Source organism: Gallinula chloropus, assembly GCF_964237585.1.
Source record: "Gallinula chloropus genome assembly, chromosome: 5".
In the NCBI taxonomy this organism is placed as follows: domain Eukaryota; kingdom Metazoa; phylum Chordata; class Aves; order Gruiformes; family Rallidae; genus Gallinula; species Gallinula chloropus.
The window spans coordinates 73,498,836-73,519,568 of NC_140090.1; the positions used below are offsets into that span (position 1 = coordinate 73,498,836).

General features: G+C 40.0%; 1 protein-coding gene across 1 annotated transcript in view; it reads left to right on the plus strand.

The window, feature by feature from the left end:
• Positions 1 to 3,438: 3,438 nt before the first annotated feature.
• ATRNL1 (attractin like 1) overlaps positions 3,439 to 20,733 on the plus strand; it is a gene marked incomplete at both ends in the record, with an annotated part of 499,083 nt that continues 481,788 nt past the window's right edge. Inside the window, one exon of the mRNA XM_084265269.1 lies at positions 3,439 to 3,740. Within this exon, the coding sequence (XP_084121395.1) occupies positions 3,439 to 3,740 (302 nt within the window). The remainder of the gene's footprint in view (positions 3,741 to 20,733) is intronic.

A 20,733-nucleotide genomic window follows, 5' to 3' on the forward strand; every position in this document is an offset into this window, starting at 1 on the left:
GGAAGGATGAAAGGTGTAAAATGTTACACTTCCAAGAAAAGTGGAACTTACAGATACGTGTGGAATGATGAAAGGATTGACAGATCTGACTTCTCTCAGCCCGATCTGTTAAATTCATCTGACACCAAAAAAACCCATCAAATCAGCACAGAAGAGAACCAATACTGGCATTTGCACATCATTCATTTCCTCATGTTGTGAAATATCTGCTGCATTGATGTGACATAGAGCCTCCAAAAGGTTTGCATTGCTTAATTTTCATAGCGTGTTACTTTTCAGCCAGGAGATATCTGCCCAGTGCTTCCTCCCTCCTGTTCTAAATCTAGAAACCTTTACAGTTGTGTTTAGGTTTTAATTATGATTGTTTATGCAGTGAAAGCACTGTCATACTACTCTCTGTACCTCTTACAAACGCCCTAGCCCTTTCCTGATGGCTTATTTGTGTTTTTTCTCTAGCTTCACAGAATTACCTAAAAAGCTGTTTAAGATTGCCCACATAGATTTGTATTTCTCTTTTCTTTCTTTCCCCCACCCCCTTCCCCATTCACTACTGAAGAAGAAAGTTGGCATTTAGTGGACAAATGCACACTAATCATTCTGCTTTTGAATGCCTGGTAAAGGATTGTTGGGATCTTAGCTTTGCTGTGAATGTTAATTTAAAAAACTTGGCTGACTTCTGTGGATCTGAAGCAAAATCTGCCTTCCCTGAGAATAAAAAAAAAGATGGGGCTGGCTTTAGAACTTTTTTGGTGGGTATAAAGGAATTGAGAAAGTGGAGGAGGAATGTATCTCCCTGCCATGGTAAGAAAAACTATTGCTTAAAGTGTTTCTGGATTAAAGAGTAGTCTTGAACTGACTTTGTGTCTTGGACTGTGATCGCCTATTAACTGCATCTCTGGTGTCATAATGTTATTTAACAGAGGACAGTTGTTCACAAGCCTTAATCACATGTAATATCGTACAATTAGCAGACTGTTCGACAAAGGCTTTGGCCTCAGCTTTTTTTCATAAGATATAAAGAAGCAACACAATTTCCATTTCCTCTCTTTGCATGAACTCACCAATTCATTCCAAAATACGTACAAAGAGATGCCTAATAGCTAAGAAATGTGTCTGATCCAGAACAATGCAATGATATATCTCAGCCCTGCTAGGAGGACAATGTACAGACTCCTGGGCTTGCTAGCAGCCATGGGCCTCCTGGTGTCCTATGGAATGAAACTGGGCAAATCACTTCTCACCAATGTTTTCCCCTCGCACATCTGGGTATCCCCTTCATCAAAACTATGAACTCCTTAAGGCACAGACAGTTTCTTGGTGATGTTTGTATTGCTCTTAGCTCTGACATCATGATCTTGGTTGGACTCTGATGTCATGCAAAGCACAAGTAGATACTGCTGGATGTTATTGTGCACCTTACTGTAGTGCTGATACACAATGATTTGGTTTTTTTTGAAATTCAGGTGAGGCTTTAATGATATGCCTGGGAAAACAGTTTAAACCAAACCCCAAACACTTCCTCCACACTCCAAGTGTAGGAACTGCAGAATCTGGAGAAGGGTCTATCTGGGTCCGGTTTCAGACTAACAGGGGTCACTTTGGATCTGTTTAGAGTTGGTACTAGGAGATGAACTTTTTCTTCTTGGAATAGAAACATCATGTCATAAATCCTCAGCTTCAGTGTTAGGGGGAAGATTCCGAGGGTTTGATTGCTGTTATTTTCTTCATTGCTTGACAACATGACTCTTTTTTTTTTCTTGAAAAAAATAATCATCAAACAGGTTATAGCAAAGCTGAAGTAGGTGGGCTGCGTGTGGCATAATTTGCAGGGAAAAAAGGTCATTTTAGGCAACTTTATTACGGTTACTTTTGTGCTACTGGCGATAAAACGCGGAACTTTGGTTACCCCTCATCAGGCTGTAAGTGAAAGGCAAGGTCTTGATTCGAACCGTAAAATGAGAAGATGGAGTAAGCCTTAGGAAGGTAAGGATTTCAACCCGTGCCGTAACATCTCTTCTAGTATTAACCGCGCCGAGTTCAAAGAAAAGTGCTTCTGAACTTTGCAGGACCTGAGGCAAATGCCGGAGCGGCCCGACCCGGGAGACAGCAGAGCCCTCGGCCGCCGGCTGCTCTCCCCGCTGACAGGGGCCGGGCGGCGGCGAGCAGAAGTGCCCAGCCGGGGCCTCCCGCCGGCCGCGCCGCCCCCCGCTAACGAACGGACGGACAGACAGACAGACAGGGAAGGGGGGTGGCTCTTTCCCCCCCGCGCCTCCCCTCTCGCGGGGCCGCCTGGGCCTCTGAGGTCTGGGCGGCGGCAGCGCTCCGCCGGCTTTGTGCCGCGGGTGGCCTGCGTGCCCGCGGCGGGGGCGGCGGGCGGGTCCGGTGCCGTTTCATCTCCCCCGCCTTTCATTTTTTAAAACTAAAGCGTGGGCAGGAGCGCGTTCTGCTGAAGCACGGAGCGCGGGGCGCCGTCGCCGGGCGCAGGGGAAGGGGTGGGAGACGCGTGTGAGGTGCGGGAGCTGCCGGCGTACGATTACCCCGGCTGCACCTTCCCCGCTCCGGACGGAGGGCAGGGCGGCCTCCCGCCCAGCCCGCGCCGTCCCCGCCTCCCTCTGCCGCTGCGGGACGGATCCAAACGGACCGAGGGGCGGGGGGCGTTAGAACGGGCGGGCGGCTCTGGGAGGCGATGACAATTAGCCTTTAAAAATGGCTGCTTGGAAGCTGTCAGCTGGGACACGGAGGGGTTGTTAGCTTTCTTCCCGTCTCTCTTCTCTGCAAGGCTAATAACGGAGAAGGGATAAGAGCTTCTCAGCCCTTTCCTCGCCGCCAAGCCCTCCCTTACTCCTCCTCCTCTTCCCCCCCCCCCCCCCCCCCCCCCTCCGCCGCCGGTGCGGGGTGCCGTAGCGGCTCCGGGGCCCGGCCGTCCTCACTTCCCATCTGACTGGCGAGAGGACGGCGGCGGCCCCCGCCTCCCCGCGCTCCTCCTCGTTGCCGCCTGCGTGTGTGCCGCGGGCAGAGGGACTACAAAGGAGAAGGGGGAGTCGGGGGCTACATGATCGAGGGTGGTGTGTGTGCGCACGCCGGTGGGGGGGCATATCTGGCGAGGAGAACACACAAGGTCAAGAGGCAGTTCTCCTCCTCCTCCTCCATGGAAGAAGACGGGAGCGATGAGCCCTGAGGAGGACGACGAAGAGAAGGGACGGATGGCTGAGGGCTGCCGCTGCCGGGCTTCCCCTCGGGAGTGACGGGGCGCGGGGAGCTGAAGGGGCCGGAGGAGGCAGCGCCGGGGTCGGGAGGGAGGGAGGAGAGGAAGGCGAGAAGGAAGCGGGGGGTTTGAATCTGCCTGGCTGGATTATTTCTCCTCAGGGGAAGCTGCCCCTGCCCAGGGTGCGCGGGCGGCGCTATCATCGCTGCCCGCCGCCGGCCGCGCCTCGGCCCATGGTCCCCGCGGCGAAGATGGACCTGGGCAGCGCTGCGAGGAGAGCGGGAGCTGCCCCCGCGCCCCTGGGCGTCTGGAGACCTTTCCCCTCCTCCTGCTGCTGCTGCTTCTCCTCGCTCCTGGATGTGAACAGCTGGCTGCTTTTCTACGGCTTCTTGTACCTGGCTCTCTATGCCCAGGTGTCCCAGTCCAAGTCCTGCGACAAAATCTCCTGCTTCTCCGGTCATTGTGTCAACTCCACCTGTGTCTGCGACCAGGGCTGGGTGGGAGACCAGTGCCAACACTGCCAGGGCAGGTTCAAGTAAGTCTCTTCTTACAGTGATTCCCTTTCCTCCTCTGCACCCTTTCCCCGTCGTTTTCCCTTGCCTGTGGGTTTGTTGGCTTTTCTTTTTTTTGGCATGTGTCTGCTATGATTGTGTTCATGTGTGTTGGAACTGTCTGACAGAAGTTAAGGATGAAATAGGCTCCTCCGCCTCCTGGTCCCTCCCTCCAAGAACACAGGACGCGGTGGTCGGATGGAAAATTGTACCCGCTGACTTTAGTGCTGAAAATAGGATGCTCCACTTGATGGGAGCTGAGAGACGAGGAGAAATCGGCCTAAAGCTGTGTCGCTGCTGTCCCTTCTGGAAGTGTCATGGAAATGACATGTGCACGTCGTGGGGCTGCCCGGGGAGCGAAAATTACCGGTGGATTTGAATGCGTTTTTCCTTCTGGAGAATAGAAGTGTTTTGCTCATTCCAGCCTTCCTTCCTTCCTTTCAAGCGTTTTAGCTAAGTGGGCATTAGTCAGATACATCCAGGATAACATAAGTATAACTTCTAGTGAAATATACATCACTCATGACAAGGTTTGCAGGAGAGGAGAGAGTGGTAAATGTGAAACAACAGCATACTGCGAAGCAGCGAGGGGTTGGTGAAGCTACAACTACCTTCTCACTCTGAAAAGTGAATGTGATACAGAGTCATTGATCAGTGGGTGGGAAGCACACCCTGACACTTGCTTTTCTATACGTAGTGGAAAAGAGGACTTTATTTATAGGGCTGTCACTTCCTCCCCACCCCCCCCACCCCCTTTGGTATTAGTATAAAGACAGGCTGTGAAGAATACTGTTTGCTGTTATTTTGCTGTATAACCTTCGACAGGACATCTCATTTCATTCCCTTGTAAAACCTCTTCAAATGTGGAACTCTATTTATTAAGTATATTGACATACGTGGCTGGAAAATGTTATAATATCTAGCTAATAATATATTGGTAACCTTGTGTCTTACAGAACTCAAATTCTGTACATGGAAAGTACTTTTAGAGGTAAAAGCATCAATAATTATCAACTTTAAATTGTGTTTAAATTCAGTTTTCTCTTTAGAGTATGAAAATTAACCCATATAATTTACATCTCTTAAACATTTAACCTGAAGGCACTAATCACTAAATAAAAAGTAAATCCAAAGACTTGATAGCTTGAGAAGTTGAGTAGCTGGGAGTCAGACATGTTGGCTGAAGTGATGTGCACGGTGCAGAGGAAGAAACAATTTACTGATACTATCTGGTGGATTATTCCATCGGTGAGATTGTGAATGACCTATAAAGCTAACACTAGGCAAACATAATACATCTTATCCTCCTTTAAACTTGCTAATAAGATTTTTAAAGTTGGTCATTTGTTGCCTGTGTGGATGTTTAGGGTTTGTCCTGCTCTGTGCAGTGGGCTGTCTGCATCAGGATTGTGAGGGAGGAGAGGAGGCCCAGGTGAATCTTCTTTGTGCGCGATGATCTGCAGGGCACAGGCTAGCAGAGCTGTTCCTTGCCTTAAAGGGATTACTTGTGTCCTTTGTCTTGATGCCACTCACAACAAACTGTAATAATTCAAGGGCTGGATTGAGTTTTCATTTCTTAAAATTTCGAAGCTTATTGTGAATTAGTATATTCTCTGAGTGGTTACTTGAGCCTTTATCGAGTCCTTATCCATATTTCCTTGACTGTCTGTTAGAACATCCGTGTTTCTTTACGCTGGTTTTGTTTGATGAGTGAGGAGGCACAGTAGTTACGTTCTCACTTCTGGTGGAAAGTTAATAATCCATCCCCACCTAGAGGAAGTTCTGCCTGCGTGTTGAAAGGGCACCTCTTCTCAGCTAGGCTAGCACAGTGCCTAATTGATGTGCCGTTAGGACATTTGGGGAAATGGGAATAGATTTCTCATTAACTCCTCTATATTCTTTCTTGTCCAGCTTTAGCAATGGCAGTGATGCTTGTATGATGATTTTTATCATGGAAGTAAAATGTTTCTCTTATTTTGGAGACCTGTTTTTTACCAAAGGCACTTCCACGTTAGTATCTTTGATAGCTCATCTTTATTCTTAGAAGCAAAATAGATTCTGGGGTGAAAATAAGTATTCTAAGATATCAAGTCCTGTGGATTGGGGATGGCATGAAATACGTTAACGTGTGTTACACCAGCAGCAGCGGCTCGGTGTGGTTGTATTTTGAATCATGACAATTCAGATGGATGCTGAATGAGTAATAAGTCAAATCCCTATGTTTCCAATTGAAGAGTTGGAAAATTAATGTAGTCTGCTTTATGGCTGGGTGATTAGAGACCTTTCTGACTTCTGTGGCAATTGATGGTTTGACTTCTTATTGTGAACCATTTGTATGTTGTTTTTATTGGTCTGTGAAGTGAGACTATCTGCTTTATACACGAGTAGCCATGGCTGGACTCTTGCAGCAGTGGCACTTTCATTTGACAAGTTGTGTTGGTATAAATAACTTTTGTTTCTGTCAGAAAGAATTATTAAGAATGTTTCAGAATGCCATAAAGGTTGGAAAGCATGTTTGCCTGTTACAACTGCATTAACAGTTAACTGCCAGGCTGTAGGTACAATATCTGCAAATATTATTAGAACATTGTGTGTTATTCTAAACATTTGCAGTGCTTCAGACTTGCAGCAGTTTGAAGTGCTTCGGTACGTCTGTAATTCAGAATTAAAATAGAACTTGTAATGACCTAAATTGGACAGGTGTAGAGCCTGGTTTCTGTCACTAGATTATTTGAGGAAAAAGATTTTTAAGGGAATGCTTAAAACATGAATAAAAATAAAGACCATTTTATTTTTACATAACCAAACATGGTTATTTTTGCTCCTCTGGGAATGAATGCCTTGCATCAGAAACATTAAGTACTCTACCTAGGGGTAGTTTGGTACTGTTCAATTCCTTGGTGAGAGATTTGTAGTGTTTGGTGTTTTTTTTTTTTTTTTTTTTTAGTTTAATTTTATTTATTTTCTAGACTGAGAAATAACAACATAGCAGAGGGGCATCAAAAAAAATTGGTCAATTTCAGTTAGCAAGTGTCAAAATTAATTTATAATACTATGGTAACCTTGGTTTTTCCCTGTAGGAGAAATACCAAGTACAGTATATTGCAGAAGTTGCTCTGGACTGGATGAAAGAAGAGTGGGTGAGGGGAAAAATGGGCAAAAAGATTCTCTAGCATTGTTTTATTAGTCTTAGTTACCAACTTTTTGTATTTGCCTGTGGCAAGTCATAATATAAATGAGAATGTTTTAGGAATAACTGCATTACATTCACATCCATGTCAGTCACTTTTAAGAATTATTTAGACCTCATCTCTGCCTGGCAGTAAGTTATTTTACTCTGTTCAGGAATGCAGTTCTGACTTAAAAAGTTTAAGAGAGAAGGAATTTCTTTCTTTTTCCTTTTTTTTTCTTCTGCTCTGACATAATGCAAAACTCCCCCCTGCCTTTTTGGGTTTTTTTAAACCAAAATTAAAAAAAAAAGAAGAAAAATTGAGTTACAGAAAGACAGGAGAAAGCAATTCATATGCCTGCTTGCAAGAGACAGGTAAAAAGATAAGGAAGCCAGAGATCGTGTTTGGATAGGAGGGGGGCTTCACCCAGCACAGCTCCCAAGATGTAGACAAAATCACAAGCATAAAAGCAGAGTGCCCAGCTTTATTCTGATTGATTTATTAATGAAATTAAGCTACATCTTGCCAGTCTCTTGCCCCCCATCCTATACCTTTGAATTTGTTGGTGGGTTACAGTATACCTGATGATATGAGTTTGGACAGAAGGGAGAGGGAAAGGCTGCCCAAATCAGTTGTGCTATGAGACTCCAGGGAATTCAGGGAGACAGGCATTATGAATGGCCGAACTGCAGGGAAAGCTGCAGTCGCCGCTTTACGTATTTAGATGTCAAAGTCAATCAGTCTTGAGATGCAGCACTACAGAAAAACAGGATTCATTAGTTTTGCTACTCACAGAATGACTTCTATGGAAAAAGGAAGGTTTCCTTCGTGTTGGAGCAAAAGTCTGTCTTTAGCTCTGGTTTGTACACTGGTCTGTGGAAGAGCACCAGGAAGGAAAGAAGAGGTGCATGAAACTGTTTTTCCTTTTAAATTTACCTGAATGACTGGAAATATCCAGTCTTCTAAAATGCTGTCCTTAAAAAAAAGTAGATTTGGTCTTCAGATGGTTATCATTGTTTATTTGATAACTTGGGAGTCACAATTAGCATATGTAATGAAGCAGACAGTACAGGATAGGTGAGCACCTCTGAGTACATACGCTTCAGTTAATCTGCTTTGCCTGACCCTAACCTAGTAGTTATGGAAGAGCAACAGCAATCTGAAATCTTGATTAGTAAACCTTGTCTCCAGCCAGATAAGCTCCTGCATGTTCTCCTTAATTTCTAGAACTCCTATAAAAGGTACAGCTTTCTTCAAGGGCAAAACAATTTCTAAGTACAGAACCTTTTCAACAGATATGTTAAAAGGGTATCAAATTTTATTATTCAAGGCAAAATCCTTATTTCTATCTAAAACCTTTAAATCTGCTTTCTGCAGAATGACTCAGGCAAGGAGCATTCAAGGAGAGTGTCCTTAAATTTCAGATTGTAAATGAACAGTAATGTTGTATAAGAAATTCTCTTTAGATGAAAGTTTTAGCTGCAGCTGGTTGAAGCTCATGCTGCTGTGAGAAGGGATGACTTTATCCTTCTTGCTTCTCTTTGGTAACATCTTTCTACTTTTTATGGAAGAATTAATATTCCTGCTGAGAGCTGAAAAATGTCAACAGGAATGTACCTCATCACCTCCTATCTGACACTCTTTAAAATCCAGCTGACTGGATGCTACCAAGTCCACCAGCATCAGCATGTTCCTTCACTTGTGTAAGTCTGTTGCAGACCGAAAGGAGGTAGCAGGAATGAGAAAGTGTAGATATGAAAATTATCCCTTTTAGGAGCTGTACAGACTTAGTTTGCCTTAACTTTAATGTGAAACAATGTCACAGTTAAACTGGTGCAACTACTATTACACAGAGTGAAATCCTGACTCTGGCTACTGGTTGCAGAGCTGCCTTTGTTGTCAGCATGGCCTGTATCCGATTTAAGACATATACATAACTGTTCTTATTGATATCAATGGAATTGTGTGAGAATTTACACCTGCATTTTTATTCTTTTTATAAGTCAACATGTGAATATTAATATAATTAAACTAGTGGAAACATTAGTGGTTATGATTTTATTCTTATAAAATATGATCTTTATTTAAGTTTATTTTGGTGGCAATGCCCTGAAAAATACTTATCTCAATGTGAGTTGTTCTCTCTGTGTTATTTTTAAAATAAAATGATAGCTTGTATGCTAAAGAGATTTTGAATTTATAGGAATGAATTTTTTTATTTAAATCTTGTTTTGAAATGTAGAAGGATAAGCCATCTGACTGTACTAAACTCCTCCTACAAGCTAAACAGTCTGCGCTGGAAAGTGGGTTTTGGAGGGAAAGGAATCTTTTTGAAAACTTTAAAAAATGATTTTTATTAGAGTGCATTTTTTTGTTGTTGTTTAAAACTTTGTATATAGAATCATTTAGGTTTAAGGTTAAGTCCCTTAAAATCACAGAGTCCAACTGTTAACCTAATGCTAGTAAGTCCAACCCTGAAACTGTTTGAATGTCTTTTTGTGGGTTTGTATACAGAAAACCAGACACGAACTCTCTGATTACCTTACACAGGCTGCAGGGTACCTCTGAATTAATTCCTGTTGAATTGTCCACGTGCCTTAGAAAAGCATCTGTGTGTGTCTGAAAACAGCTCCAGTGACTGAAAGTCCATTACGGACTTCTGAAAATTCTTCCATTGGTTAGTTGTCCTCACTGTTTTCTTTAATCAGCAAAACCAAATGCTTAATCCCCCTAACCCAGAACAACCAACCTACCATGTTTTTGTCTTTCTGTGTTGCCCTTCCTTGTGTTTTGAGTCACCCTTTCATTGCCAAGTTGTCAGTATGTCAGGCCTGCATTTCATGTATAGGTGAGATCACCTTTTCCTCACTAAGAATAGAGGAGGAATTCTCCTTGACTCATCTCTACAGAAACCAATTTTTTCCATCCTTAATTGCTCTCTTGGGTTTTAGCCTTCCCTATTTTATCAGCATTCTTGAGCAATGAAGGCCAGAACTGGATGCTTGTCTTCTGGTAGTGGTTGGACTAGTGAAATGTGGAAGCAGAGTAGCTTCTCCCCTGCTGCTTGGTGTCCTGCTGTGTGCAGCTGCAGAGAATGAGCCAAAGCTGAGCACTGTGCTGGCAGCACAGGCCATTATTTTCTGCCTCAAGTCTCCTCAGAGCTGCTGCATCCTCAGTACCAAGTGATTGATGCCCTGTCTTGCCTTCCTCAAACAGCTCTGAGAACTGAACACAGCCTCCACTATATTGGGTGATTAATTGTGAGCCTACAAACATACATGTGTTTAGGATGGAGCAGTGCTCTTTTTATTAAAAACACTCCTCTTCCCCACCCAAGCAGTAGCAAGTTAAAAATGTACAGACTCTGTTCCAGTGTGCAAGTCTGACACTATTGATGGGATTGAATCCAGTGCAAGTTAGGCAAAGGGCTTGTGGATTCTGGAGTCTGTTAGCAGACTAAGTGTTTCATTAACTAAGGGACCCTATCAGGCCTCTAGACAGCACCAAAGGGTGGTTGTATTGCTGTAGTTGTGTAAAAACCTCAGTTGTATCAAATGGATGCTTAACTCTATCCATAAATGATATGTAGATGCCTGTAGGTGTTAGAGTGTTTAATATTTATTACATTTTTATCTAATTTGGAAAATAAATAGTCTTAGACTGTGTATCTCTTACTTCCTTTAACCAGAAGGAAGGCATGATGATCACATTTTGGAAGGTATTAATGTAATTCATGTCATCTTTTTTAAAATGAGCATAGGTAGTTTTTGAGAGATGAGTCTGTGACTCTGCACTAGAAATTGATTCAATTGTATCAGACTGTGGGCAGAAAAGGTGGGAGGTAATATGAAATGCTACAGGAATATCCTTGGGATAGTCTTACAATTTACTAACTGAAGTGTTAGTGGAAAAAAAAGGTGCTTTAAAACCCTACTATCCAGACAATAAAAAAAAATGCATTGGAAAACTCATACAGAATTGAAAAATCTGTCCATGTCCGTGGAATGTATTAGCTGGATAGCCTAGTCATGGAAAACATGCTACAGAATTGATGTAAGTGGGAATAAATGGTGATGATACCTGAGAACAGGGGTGACCTGCACCTGTTAGCAGTGGTAAACTGTAAGCAAAGTGTGTGTGCTCATGTGAGGTAGGTGAGCAGTGGGACTTCTCAAACTAGTATTACAGGCTGTCTGATAGATTATTAAAACTCCGAGTAAACCTAAAGGTTGCATTGATTTCAGAGCTCATTGAAGGAGTAAAACCCTACTGAGAAGCCCAACACTGTCTGTTGCTTAGTGTTCGCTCACAAGGTGTGAGAACGGAGCTCGGCTTTTTCTCTCTGCAGCAAACTTCAAACCTGAAGCTTTATAGACCTCTGAAAAGTAATTTAACCAGCAGCTCTGTAGAATGTTCTAGAGTAAAAATCTTAAACTCTCCACTAAAGCAAGAGCATTTTTAAAAAATAAATGCATTGTAAAATCTTTCCCAATATTTAGAGCTTACGTCACTCATCTGGAAGAAATGGATTCTAGGGTCTGTTTCAATCACTATTTCTGTGTTTCTTAGTTAAAGATGGCAATGTGCTACTACCATTACATAATGGCAAAATATCTCTTTGTTAATGCTAATGATATTTAGAAATGAGTAAGCTGTAGAAATGTTTTTCCATGGTTTACACGGCACATGCCTGAGAATCATGATTTGGGTAGGTAATTTTGAAGCCAGGAAATTCTAGGATTGCCTGGCAATGTAACAAGTACTGAAGTACTTAAAGATTGGATGCAGACGTATAAAATGACACTCAATTTCTGTATTTTCATATGGATTTCTTCCATAATTTATGTGCTTCAGTGTCTCATCTGTAAAAAAGGGAAATAGCACTTCCTGTAAGGTTAAAGATTTGAGGTGACCCACAACTGTAATGATGAGGAACAGCTAATAAGCTGGGTACAGTATCAGAGAATGCATTTCTTCCTAGAATGTGATGAATACAGAGGCATGAAGTACTGTTGTCAAGACTCTGCCGTGTATCTCAAACGGGTGAATAAAGTTACTTCCTCATTAGATCAGATAGACTGAGATAAATTAACAAGAAAAATACCTTGCTAGTCACACTGCAGTTTAAAATACTTCTTTTTGTAATGGATAGTAATGGTGAATAAAATATGTCAAGCTTAATTTTCTTGATACTCATCTTCGCTTTCAAAAATCAAGAAAACTTTGATACCCACTGACTTTTGTAAAAGAATACTTGATAGTTCCAACTTTATTAGTATCAGTGAAATGCTGAGTAGTCAAATAATTTGCACCTTTAATTATTCTTTCCTGAATCGAGAGGAGTGTATGTAAACATACCTATTTCTCACGAAGAAAATTCAAAACAATAAATCCAAGCCAAGTGCAAAATAACTCAGATTGGTGTTTGCATGTGCAAGATCAGTTGGTGAATATGCTTTGTAGTATTCTTGGTAACCTGCTGTACTTGTGGTGTGTGCAAGGTGTACCAAAGCAGTTATGGGGAAGAAAGAAGTGAACAGGGTGTTTCATAGAGCTATCACAGAGCTGCTGTGATTGAATGAAGCTGGATGCTTCTGTGGTTCTCCTGTCAGCGGATCCATTCTGTTTGCTTTTGAAGCCAACTAAGGCTTTTCTAAAGGGTAACTTAAAACATTGAAGGGGAACTGGAGAATGTTCTTGGGAAATGACAAATACTGGACAAACAAACAACTGCTTTTGAAAACAAATAGATTTGCACTTGTGTGCACAGCTGTAATACCAGGTTAAGACAGCCGTGTTAGAAAATGTTTCTGCAAATGTTTCCTAAAACCTAATGCTGATGTGAGTGTTAAATCCAGAACACTTGGATTTAAAAGTTTGGGATTTTTTCCTGAGTATTTTTAATAGTGTAGCACTTTGTAGGAATAAACTGTGAGTATCTATTTAAAAATAAAAATGGCACAATTCTCTATAGGGTTTTTAATTTCCAAATTGCTGATACGATTTTAATTTTCATGGGGGAAAACCTCCATACCTATATTCAAGGAAGTACTTCTACACATCTATATCATATTTTGTATCCCAGTATCTTATTTACATGCTGGGTAGCTAGTCATCACTGTGGCCTTGAGAATTAGATGGGGTTTTTTTGAGCTGTTTGGCACATAGGAAACCTGAAGTTGAGTGGTTGTCTAAGGTGACTACAAACATGACTGAAGTGAAATGGAAGCTTGGGAGTTTATACAATTTTCTGTAATTCTGTCCAAGTCCTCATTTTAGGAAGATGGAATTGTTTTCAAATTGTACATTCTGTTTCTGCAAATATACAGTATAGATTGAAGTGCTTTGTTTTCTCAGACACCTTTACTATGTAACATAATGAGATAGAGGAGAGGATACGAAGCTTATTATTTAGGTACGGATACATAGCTGAGGAGTTTTGTGGTGATGTTTTAGACTTACTGTTCTGAAGACATACTGTATATCATTCAGCGAGTTATGGAATGCCTCTGGTAATGCACATGTAAGTGCCTGTATAGGTAAGAGGTTGACGAATACTTAGAGAATTTATCTTGAAAGGTGTCCTCCATTCAAACGAGCCAGGACATCAAAGCTGGACTGAGTTTATAATTGATCTATCTTCTTGTCTTTAAAGGCAGCGTGGGGGAGATGGGGAACAGGCAGAACACAAAGGCTGTTCGTTAATAGGAACATTGCTGGATTATTTTTGTTTTCAATTTGATATACACCACTGAAGTATGTTTACTGCTTTTGGGGTTTGTATGCATTCAGAAGTCTGTTCTCTAATGTAAAGCTCTCAGATGACAGGCCACTGAACACAGGCAGAATATTCCTTTAAAGTTAGACTTAGGTTTTCTAATTTAGATTGACTGCATTTACAAGTTGCAATAGGACTGGAAAGGAGAGACAGTATATGTTATGTTTTGGAATGATGGAAGCTTGCTGTGTTGCTCTGAAATGGAAAATGAGAACACCTTCCTCTGAATTTTTCTTTTGCGTTGTCTTAATAGTTTTGAGGTCGTGTTCAGTGAGGATCTGAAAAAGCCTCATCTACTATTGTTAAACCCCCCTGTGCTTAAAGTTCATGTCTGTTAAGGACATTGCTTTTAAAGTGTCTTATGCAGGTAGTTCTTTGACTTACCACCTGTTGCTCTTTACAGTCACTGCTTTTTACCATCCTGAGCAATTTGACTCTTATTTCCATCTGCTAATGAAAACCAAAGCAGATGAAGGACATGCTTAATCTTACTCCTTATCTTTAAATACAGCAATTAAGATGAAGTCTGGTTTTCTGTAATGGCCAAGGAAAGCACTGTGCAATGTGTGATGTTCTAGGTTACACCGTAACATTCTAATGTACAATCTTCCTTAGTGTCTTTCTGTAATTCACAGCGTATGGAGGGTAAACTATTATGCTTCAAGGCTGGGAGAATGGCAGAATGAACAGGTGCTAATTTTGGTGATTATGAGCATAGCTGCACAAAATCTTTAGTAGAATGTTGCTCTCATAGGTAAGCTGTTACAGGCTTAGACTTCAGTGTACCACACCACTTATTCTGGTGCTACTTGAAGGGATGCTTTCTTTAAATAAAATGAAATAAAGGAAATTCTCGAATATCCTATGTTCAAATATATATATATTTTTAAAAACCAACAACTTTTGGGGGTTTTCCTTCCTGTTGAGAGCTTTCTCATTATGTTTCTGAGTATTTTCTTAAGTTTCTCAGTTCAGTTGTTTGGTTTTGTTTGGTTTGGTTTTGTTTTTAACAGACCGGAGGTTTTCTCAGATGATTTTTGACCTATAAGATAACAAGTTATGGAAGCTTATCTTCAGTGTATCATGTGTTTATGAAGGATATGTATTCTGATGATACAGTTTAATTGATAGGATTGTTTTATTTTGTGGTTGCTTCTGGTTTTAAGGACTGATGATCGACATTGTCTTCTGTTCTGTGCTCATTGCATTTCTTTTGGTAGGCTATACACACATTATAGTTAAGATGGCATTCTAGCCTAAAAGAAGTTGTCACTGTTTCTATATAAAAGTGGAGAATGGATAATGGTCTTAAAAATCTGGATGAAAGTGTCTGGGAGGCTGCAAACCATGGCTCTGAAAGGAATTACAAAACTGAGGTTAGCAGGTTTGTGTGTAAAGATGCTGCCAGAAACAGTTGCATGTGCTGGTCAGTACATACAAGCATTGTGTGTTTCTATTTGTGCATGTGTCATTAATATTGTTCAGGGCATCTTTGTACAAGATTTCAATGGTATCTTGGGTTACAGGCTGCATAAATCCAGTCTACTTGCTGCTGTGAATCTCAAGGGTGGCTTTTTTAATAACAGGTATGAGAATTTTGAGGGATATTGTCTGTGCTTAAAAGTATCAGAAGGATTTTCAGTTGTAGGGTTGTTCTTCTTTGTTTGGTTCCATCCCCCCAGCCCTGTTGAATTTTACTTAGTTCAAATTCAGTTGTGCAGTTCTTCAGGGTTTTGTGTGCACGTATACTTTATGATTCCCAAATCATTTGCTCAGCCAGCAAAGTGAAAATTGCATAGTAGTCATGTGGATACATGTGATGTCTGCATATCAGAAATACTATATATTTGCTCATTTAATTAATCACGTTGAAGTTTGGGGAGAGAGAAGTAGACTTTTTTTCAGAAAGTAATTTTCAGAAGCTGTGTGAATAATGAACTCAGTTCAGAGGTTCCATGTACTTGCAGAAGTATTTGCCTGAGGCAGGATTGGAAAAACTCCAAGGAGATCACTCGATGCAAAGTCAGGAGTGTTGTAGAAACAGGTGAAACTTGAGCATGTCCACAAAACAGGATTTGGGGCTTGAAATTGATTCAGGATGGGAAACACATCTTTCTTTTGGAGGCAGGTTTATGAAGGTGTACTCCATGAGAAAACATTTGTGGACTTAGTGGTAATTGTAGGATAAACATTTAATATAAATAATTTAATAATTCAATCAATATTAGTAGTCAATAGAAACATTATTAAGAAATAAAATGGTATTAAATATCTATTAAGTTAATGTTTATGGTTTTAACAAGGAGTAATAGAACTGTTCATAATTTTGCACTAGGAATTATACCGTGGGCTTGACTTTGCTAATTGCTATAGTCTTAAGATGTTGTAATTAATCTCTTTAGGGTTTGTTCTTTGAAAGCAAATTGCAGGAAACCACTATAGTGGAATGGAGAATCAGACTCTTAAAATGATGTGTATATGGCAACAATGCATCTTTCATGTATAGGTGGTGAAATGTTTATCCTGTAAATTTTTTAATATATGTTTATAGTGTGTATGTATGTACATATGCATTGCTTTGTAACGTTGTAGAGTACTGAGTTACTTTACCTGTTGAGCTTGTCTTCATGTTTTTAAAACTAGAGTAAAATGAAGAAAGAGGAAATTTCCCCATAAAAGAATGTCAGGATAATAATGGGGAAGAATGACACTGAAAATCGGTGTTTGTGATACTTTGTCCCTCTTCCTTTTCAATTTTGTGTGGCTGGTTACAATCAGTCCTTTCTAGAGGGATTTTTAAATGATACTAATAAGGAGTAAGTTGGTGAAATAATCTTTTCCCCTAATGAACTGTGGGGGACTGTAGTTATCTTCCTGGTACTTTTAGAATCAAGCTGTTAAGGTGCTGTCCCATGCTAAGAAGGTCTTTGTTATATAAACAGTCCTTGTAGGTGTGATTTAATTATGTTAGTGAGGTGCTCAGAAGGAAAAATAATTATTCGCTGTCTGCTTTTAGTTAGGATTTTGGCTCCAGATACTTTCTTTGAGTTAGGTCTAAGGGAACATGTTTTATGCATGTGAAGAAAGAGTTCTAGCTTCTGCTCAGGTGGAATTCCCTATCCTCTCTTAAAAATATCTTTAACTTATCCTTGTCAGAAGCTTCTTCAGAAAAGTAAGACCAGTTGCTATTATGAAATCTCTGGGAGCTTTACTGTGATTTGATGCAGAAGAGAGATTAGAATCTTACCATGGAATAGAGTGGGCACCTCAAAAATAACCATAACTGGATTATGGCATGTGACCGTTACTTTGGAGTAGTTGGGCTTTGAATTCATGCTAAAGAATAGAGAAGAAATGACATTCAGGATGAACCTGGTTTTTGATGTAGGGTCGTTTGCTGAAGGGTAGGAGAAAAATCTTTTATTAAGTGTGGATTGTGGGGTTTTTTTACAACGAGCATGGAATATGAATATTTGGTTCTGTATCTGTGTAAACCTATTTCTATTGCTTCATCAAACTAACACAATATCTTATTTCATTAATTCTCCTTCAGTTTGCAATAAAATAGCAGTGTCAGCATTCCTCAGGAGTGGTGTGTGTATTTGTCAGGAATGTCTGAAGTTACTGGTGTCATGGGAGACACTTACTTCTCATCTAATCTTCTCTGTTGTTGATGCTAGACACAACTTGATGTTTCAGGAATCAAGCAGCAGTCTTTTGAGGGTGTCAAAAACGTTATCAAAGTGCATTTAATTATCTGATTTAGTGATGCCAGGACTGTATCTAGCAGAATTCTGTTCTTGGTCTCTGATGGACAGAATTTACAGGATTGTATGAATAGAAAGGCCTTGACAAATGCATCTGACCAACAAGTATTGGCAGATATAGCACTAAACTGTGTTTTTATTTATTTTTTTATTTTATGTGGAGGGCCATTTTTTATCAAAATGTATGTTAACTCAGTGTCTTCCAAAGATCCTGAGTTTTTCTGTGTTAGGAGAAAAAAAAAAGGTAGAAAAGAAGATTGAGGACTAATAGGTTGACTTTCCTTTTTTGTATATAAATCCATACTTTGGATAGGCAGATCCTGCTGCTTGTATTCTGGAACTGCTGTTTTTAACAGGAGTCTCTGCTCCAGGGGGTCTCATTCTGTTGGGAAGTATTCCATTGAGGGGGTTTCTCTATCCAGCTTAAAGCCTGAGGAAGGTCTTTTGCAAGAGTCCTGTGAGTACTTGGCTTCAGTCAGCCTTTTGGAATCACACACTTCTTGTGGTCTGCACCTCAAAAGCTGTAATTTCTTACTTTATTCTGGACAAAAAGCCTCAGGCAGGGCATTTCATATGCTAGTTGTGTATCATTCCCATATACAACTATATGATTCTTTAAGCATCATATAGACCAGGTTGCAATGACTAGCACTCAGTTGTGACTCTGCATTAATTACTTGGTCTTAGTTATTATTCTTAAAAGAATATTTTTTAGTCTATGTAGTCTTTTGGTAATTTACATTTAGAGCTTTATTTGCTTATCTAACATTCCTAAGTATAAATGCTAACTTTCTCAGCAAATACTGAGAAGCTTTCTTATTTTTCAGTAGTTTTTCATGTGGCTTTTTCTGTTTGTTTGGCTAGATACACAAACAAATGTATCAAACTACTATGAACTGTTAATAGTTGCATTATATTATTATTGAATTTTTCAAAGTGGAGCCTGAGAGAATGGGGTGTTCTGGCTGAATTAAAGCACAGTATTTGATGCTGGAGTCTAGTTTTTTTCTTCCTGAGATATCAAATCTTAGGGAAAAGCGATTTGAAAGCAAATAAATGCCCCGAAATCAATAAATGTAAGATCATCATGAAATTTTGAGTATAAAAAAATGTAAAACAATCAATCAGAAAAACTTCCCTTGCAAAATGGTAATCAAATTGATTTTTTGGAAAGCTCTGAAATGAGTACTTAAGGATTGTCCCTATTTAAAAACTGCTATGTGATAGTGAGTTTGAGAATTTCATTTCTATGAAGAATGCTTCAGTGGTTTTCTTATTGCCTTTACAATAAATTATTTGCTTCTTTTCCTATATCTTTTACTGCTATATAAATCTGCAGAGAAGTTATGAATTTGTTTCATATCGCTGTGTTGCAATGAAACTGCTTATTATGTCATAAATAGATTTAATTGCATAATCTAATGGGGGGAGGGAAGTGCACTGAAGTGGGGAGGAAACATAAATAGCATTAGAAATGAACAGATAAAAGGAGACCAAGTTTTGTTAGTAAGCTACATAAGAAATGCCTTACTTAGGTAATACAAAAGCAAACAGTTATTTTGTTTTTCCTGTAGCTTAAGTAATAATTGTAAATTACAACTTAGAAAAAAATGTCTGAATGACAGATGACTTTGTGGCACCCTTCATAGCATAGCTAAAACTTTACCTATGCTTTGTTGTTTCTTGTCTCAGCTACTGCAGTTTTGTTTTCTTTTGAGCTGGCTCCTTTCCAGCCTGTGTAAGTGCTGCAATAAAATACTTTGATTGTGATTTCTGTCAGCCACTTGTGAATCTCTTATAAGGGACTCTTGCTTACCTCAGTTCTCTACTAAGGAAATGAAGCTATGCAGCCCCTCTGAAGCTCTGTTTTAATGTTAATTCCTCCCAATTTAGGATACTGAACAACAATCGTGAGGTGGTGTCTAACCTGTAATTCTGGAGCTGTAATTTCCTGTGTGCTCTGTTTATGAATGGAGTTCAGTGGTACTGGAGTGTCCTCTGTCTGGTCACACATGTATAAACATGAACCACCACCTCACTGAGGATGTTCTTTTACCACCAGTGCAGTTATTGCACCAAAATACGTTTAAGTAATCACTAAACAATTACTGGAATCATAAGATGAAATTAGTGACTTAAATTATTAATAGGAGGAAAAAAGTTTGTAAAATATGTCTTAATTTATAATTCTCTAGTTATCATGAAAGCCTAGTTACTTTCTCTTTTAAATTCCTTTTGTCTAGATGAATGTTGCACTGTTCTGAAATTCCTAAAGAGTTATAGCCCCAAATAATGTGGTAGAGAGGTGTGGGAGTTTAGCCCTGGCTGGAGGCCACCTACATCACACTGTCACTCCCCTTTTTGGCTGGACAGGGGTAAAATACGTACTGAGAGGCTTAGGAGTTGAGATAAGGGCAGGGAGAGATCATTCTGCTGTTAGTGTCATGGGCAAAACAGACTCAACATGGGCAAGAAAAAGGAGAAAAAGCACCAGATTTTATTTAAAAAAATAAAAAGTGATCAACATTGAGAATAAGAATTTAAGTATTAGAGCTGTCAGTGAATGATAATAAATGTCAGATGTTTCTTTATTATTTCTATTATGGTGCTCTGGCCTTACATTAGAAATTGCTAATAGCATTTAATGTTGCATTTGTTGTGGGATAAATTAATTATTTGGTCCTTGTGTTATGTTAATTTATAGTTGTAGAGTATAGTAATAAAAATTGCTAGGTGCTTTTGCTTGAACTTGTGAACTTGTACTTTAGCATGGAGCTTCCTGATGATGCCTAGTTCCTGAAGTATTGTAATGCAGGGGATTTTAAATTTTTTTTTTCAAATGCTTTGATTTTTTTAATGACTTGCCTGCCTTCTCAACATTCTGGCAAGATGGGATTAATTAAGAAGGTAGGCAATTTGGGATTAATTAAAAATGTCTGTAAAGCAACAGGGATTTGTAAGAGTTTAAAGGTGACGTCTTGCATATAAATATTGCAAAATATATACAGATCTTCTATCTGTTTTAGAAATATCTGTGTGAGTGTATGTATTACTTGAATATCCATGTATGCATATACAGATATACTTCAAAACAGCATTTTCTAGAATCTACATAGACATCCAGATTCCATGCTGTTGGTTCTTGAAGCAGCTATGTGAGTACTGCAAACTTCCCCTTATCTGGGGATGCTGCTGAATGAGAGCAAGGAGGAGGAAGAGTTTCATCTTCTCATGTGCTCATCTTTTAAAATAAAATCACTGC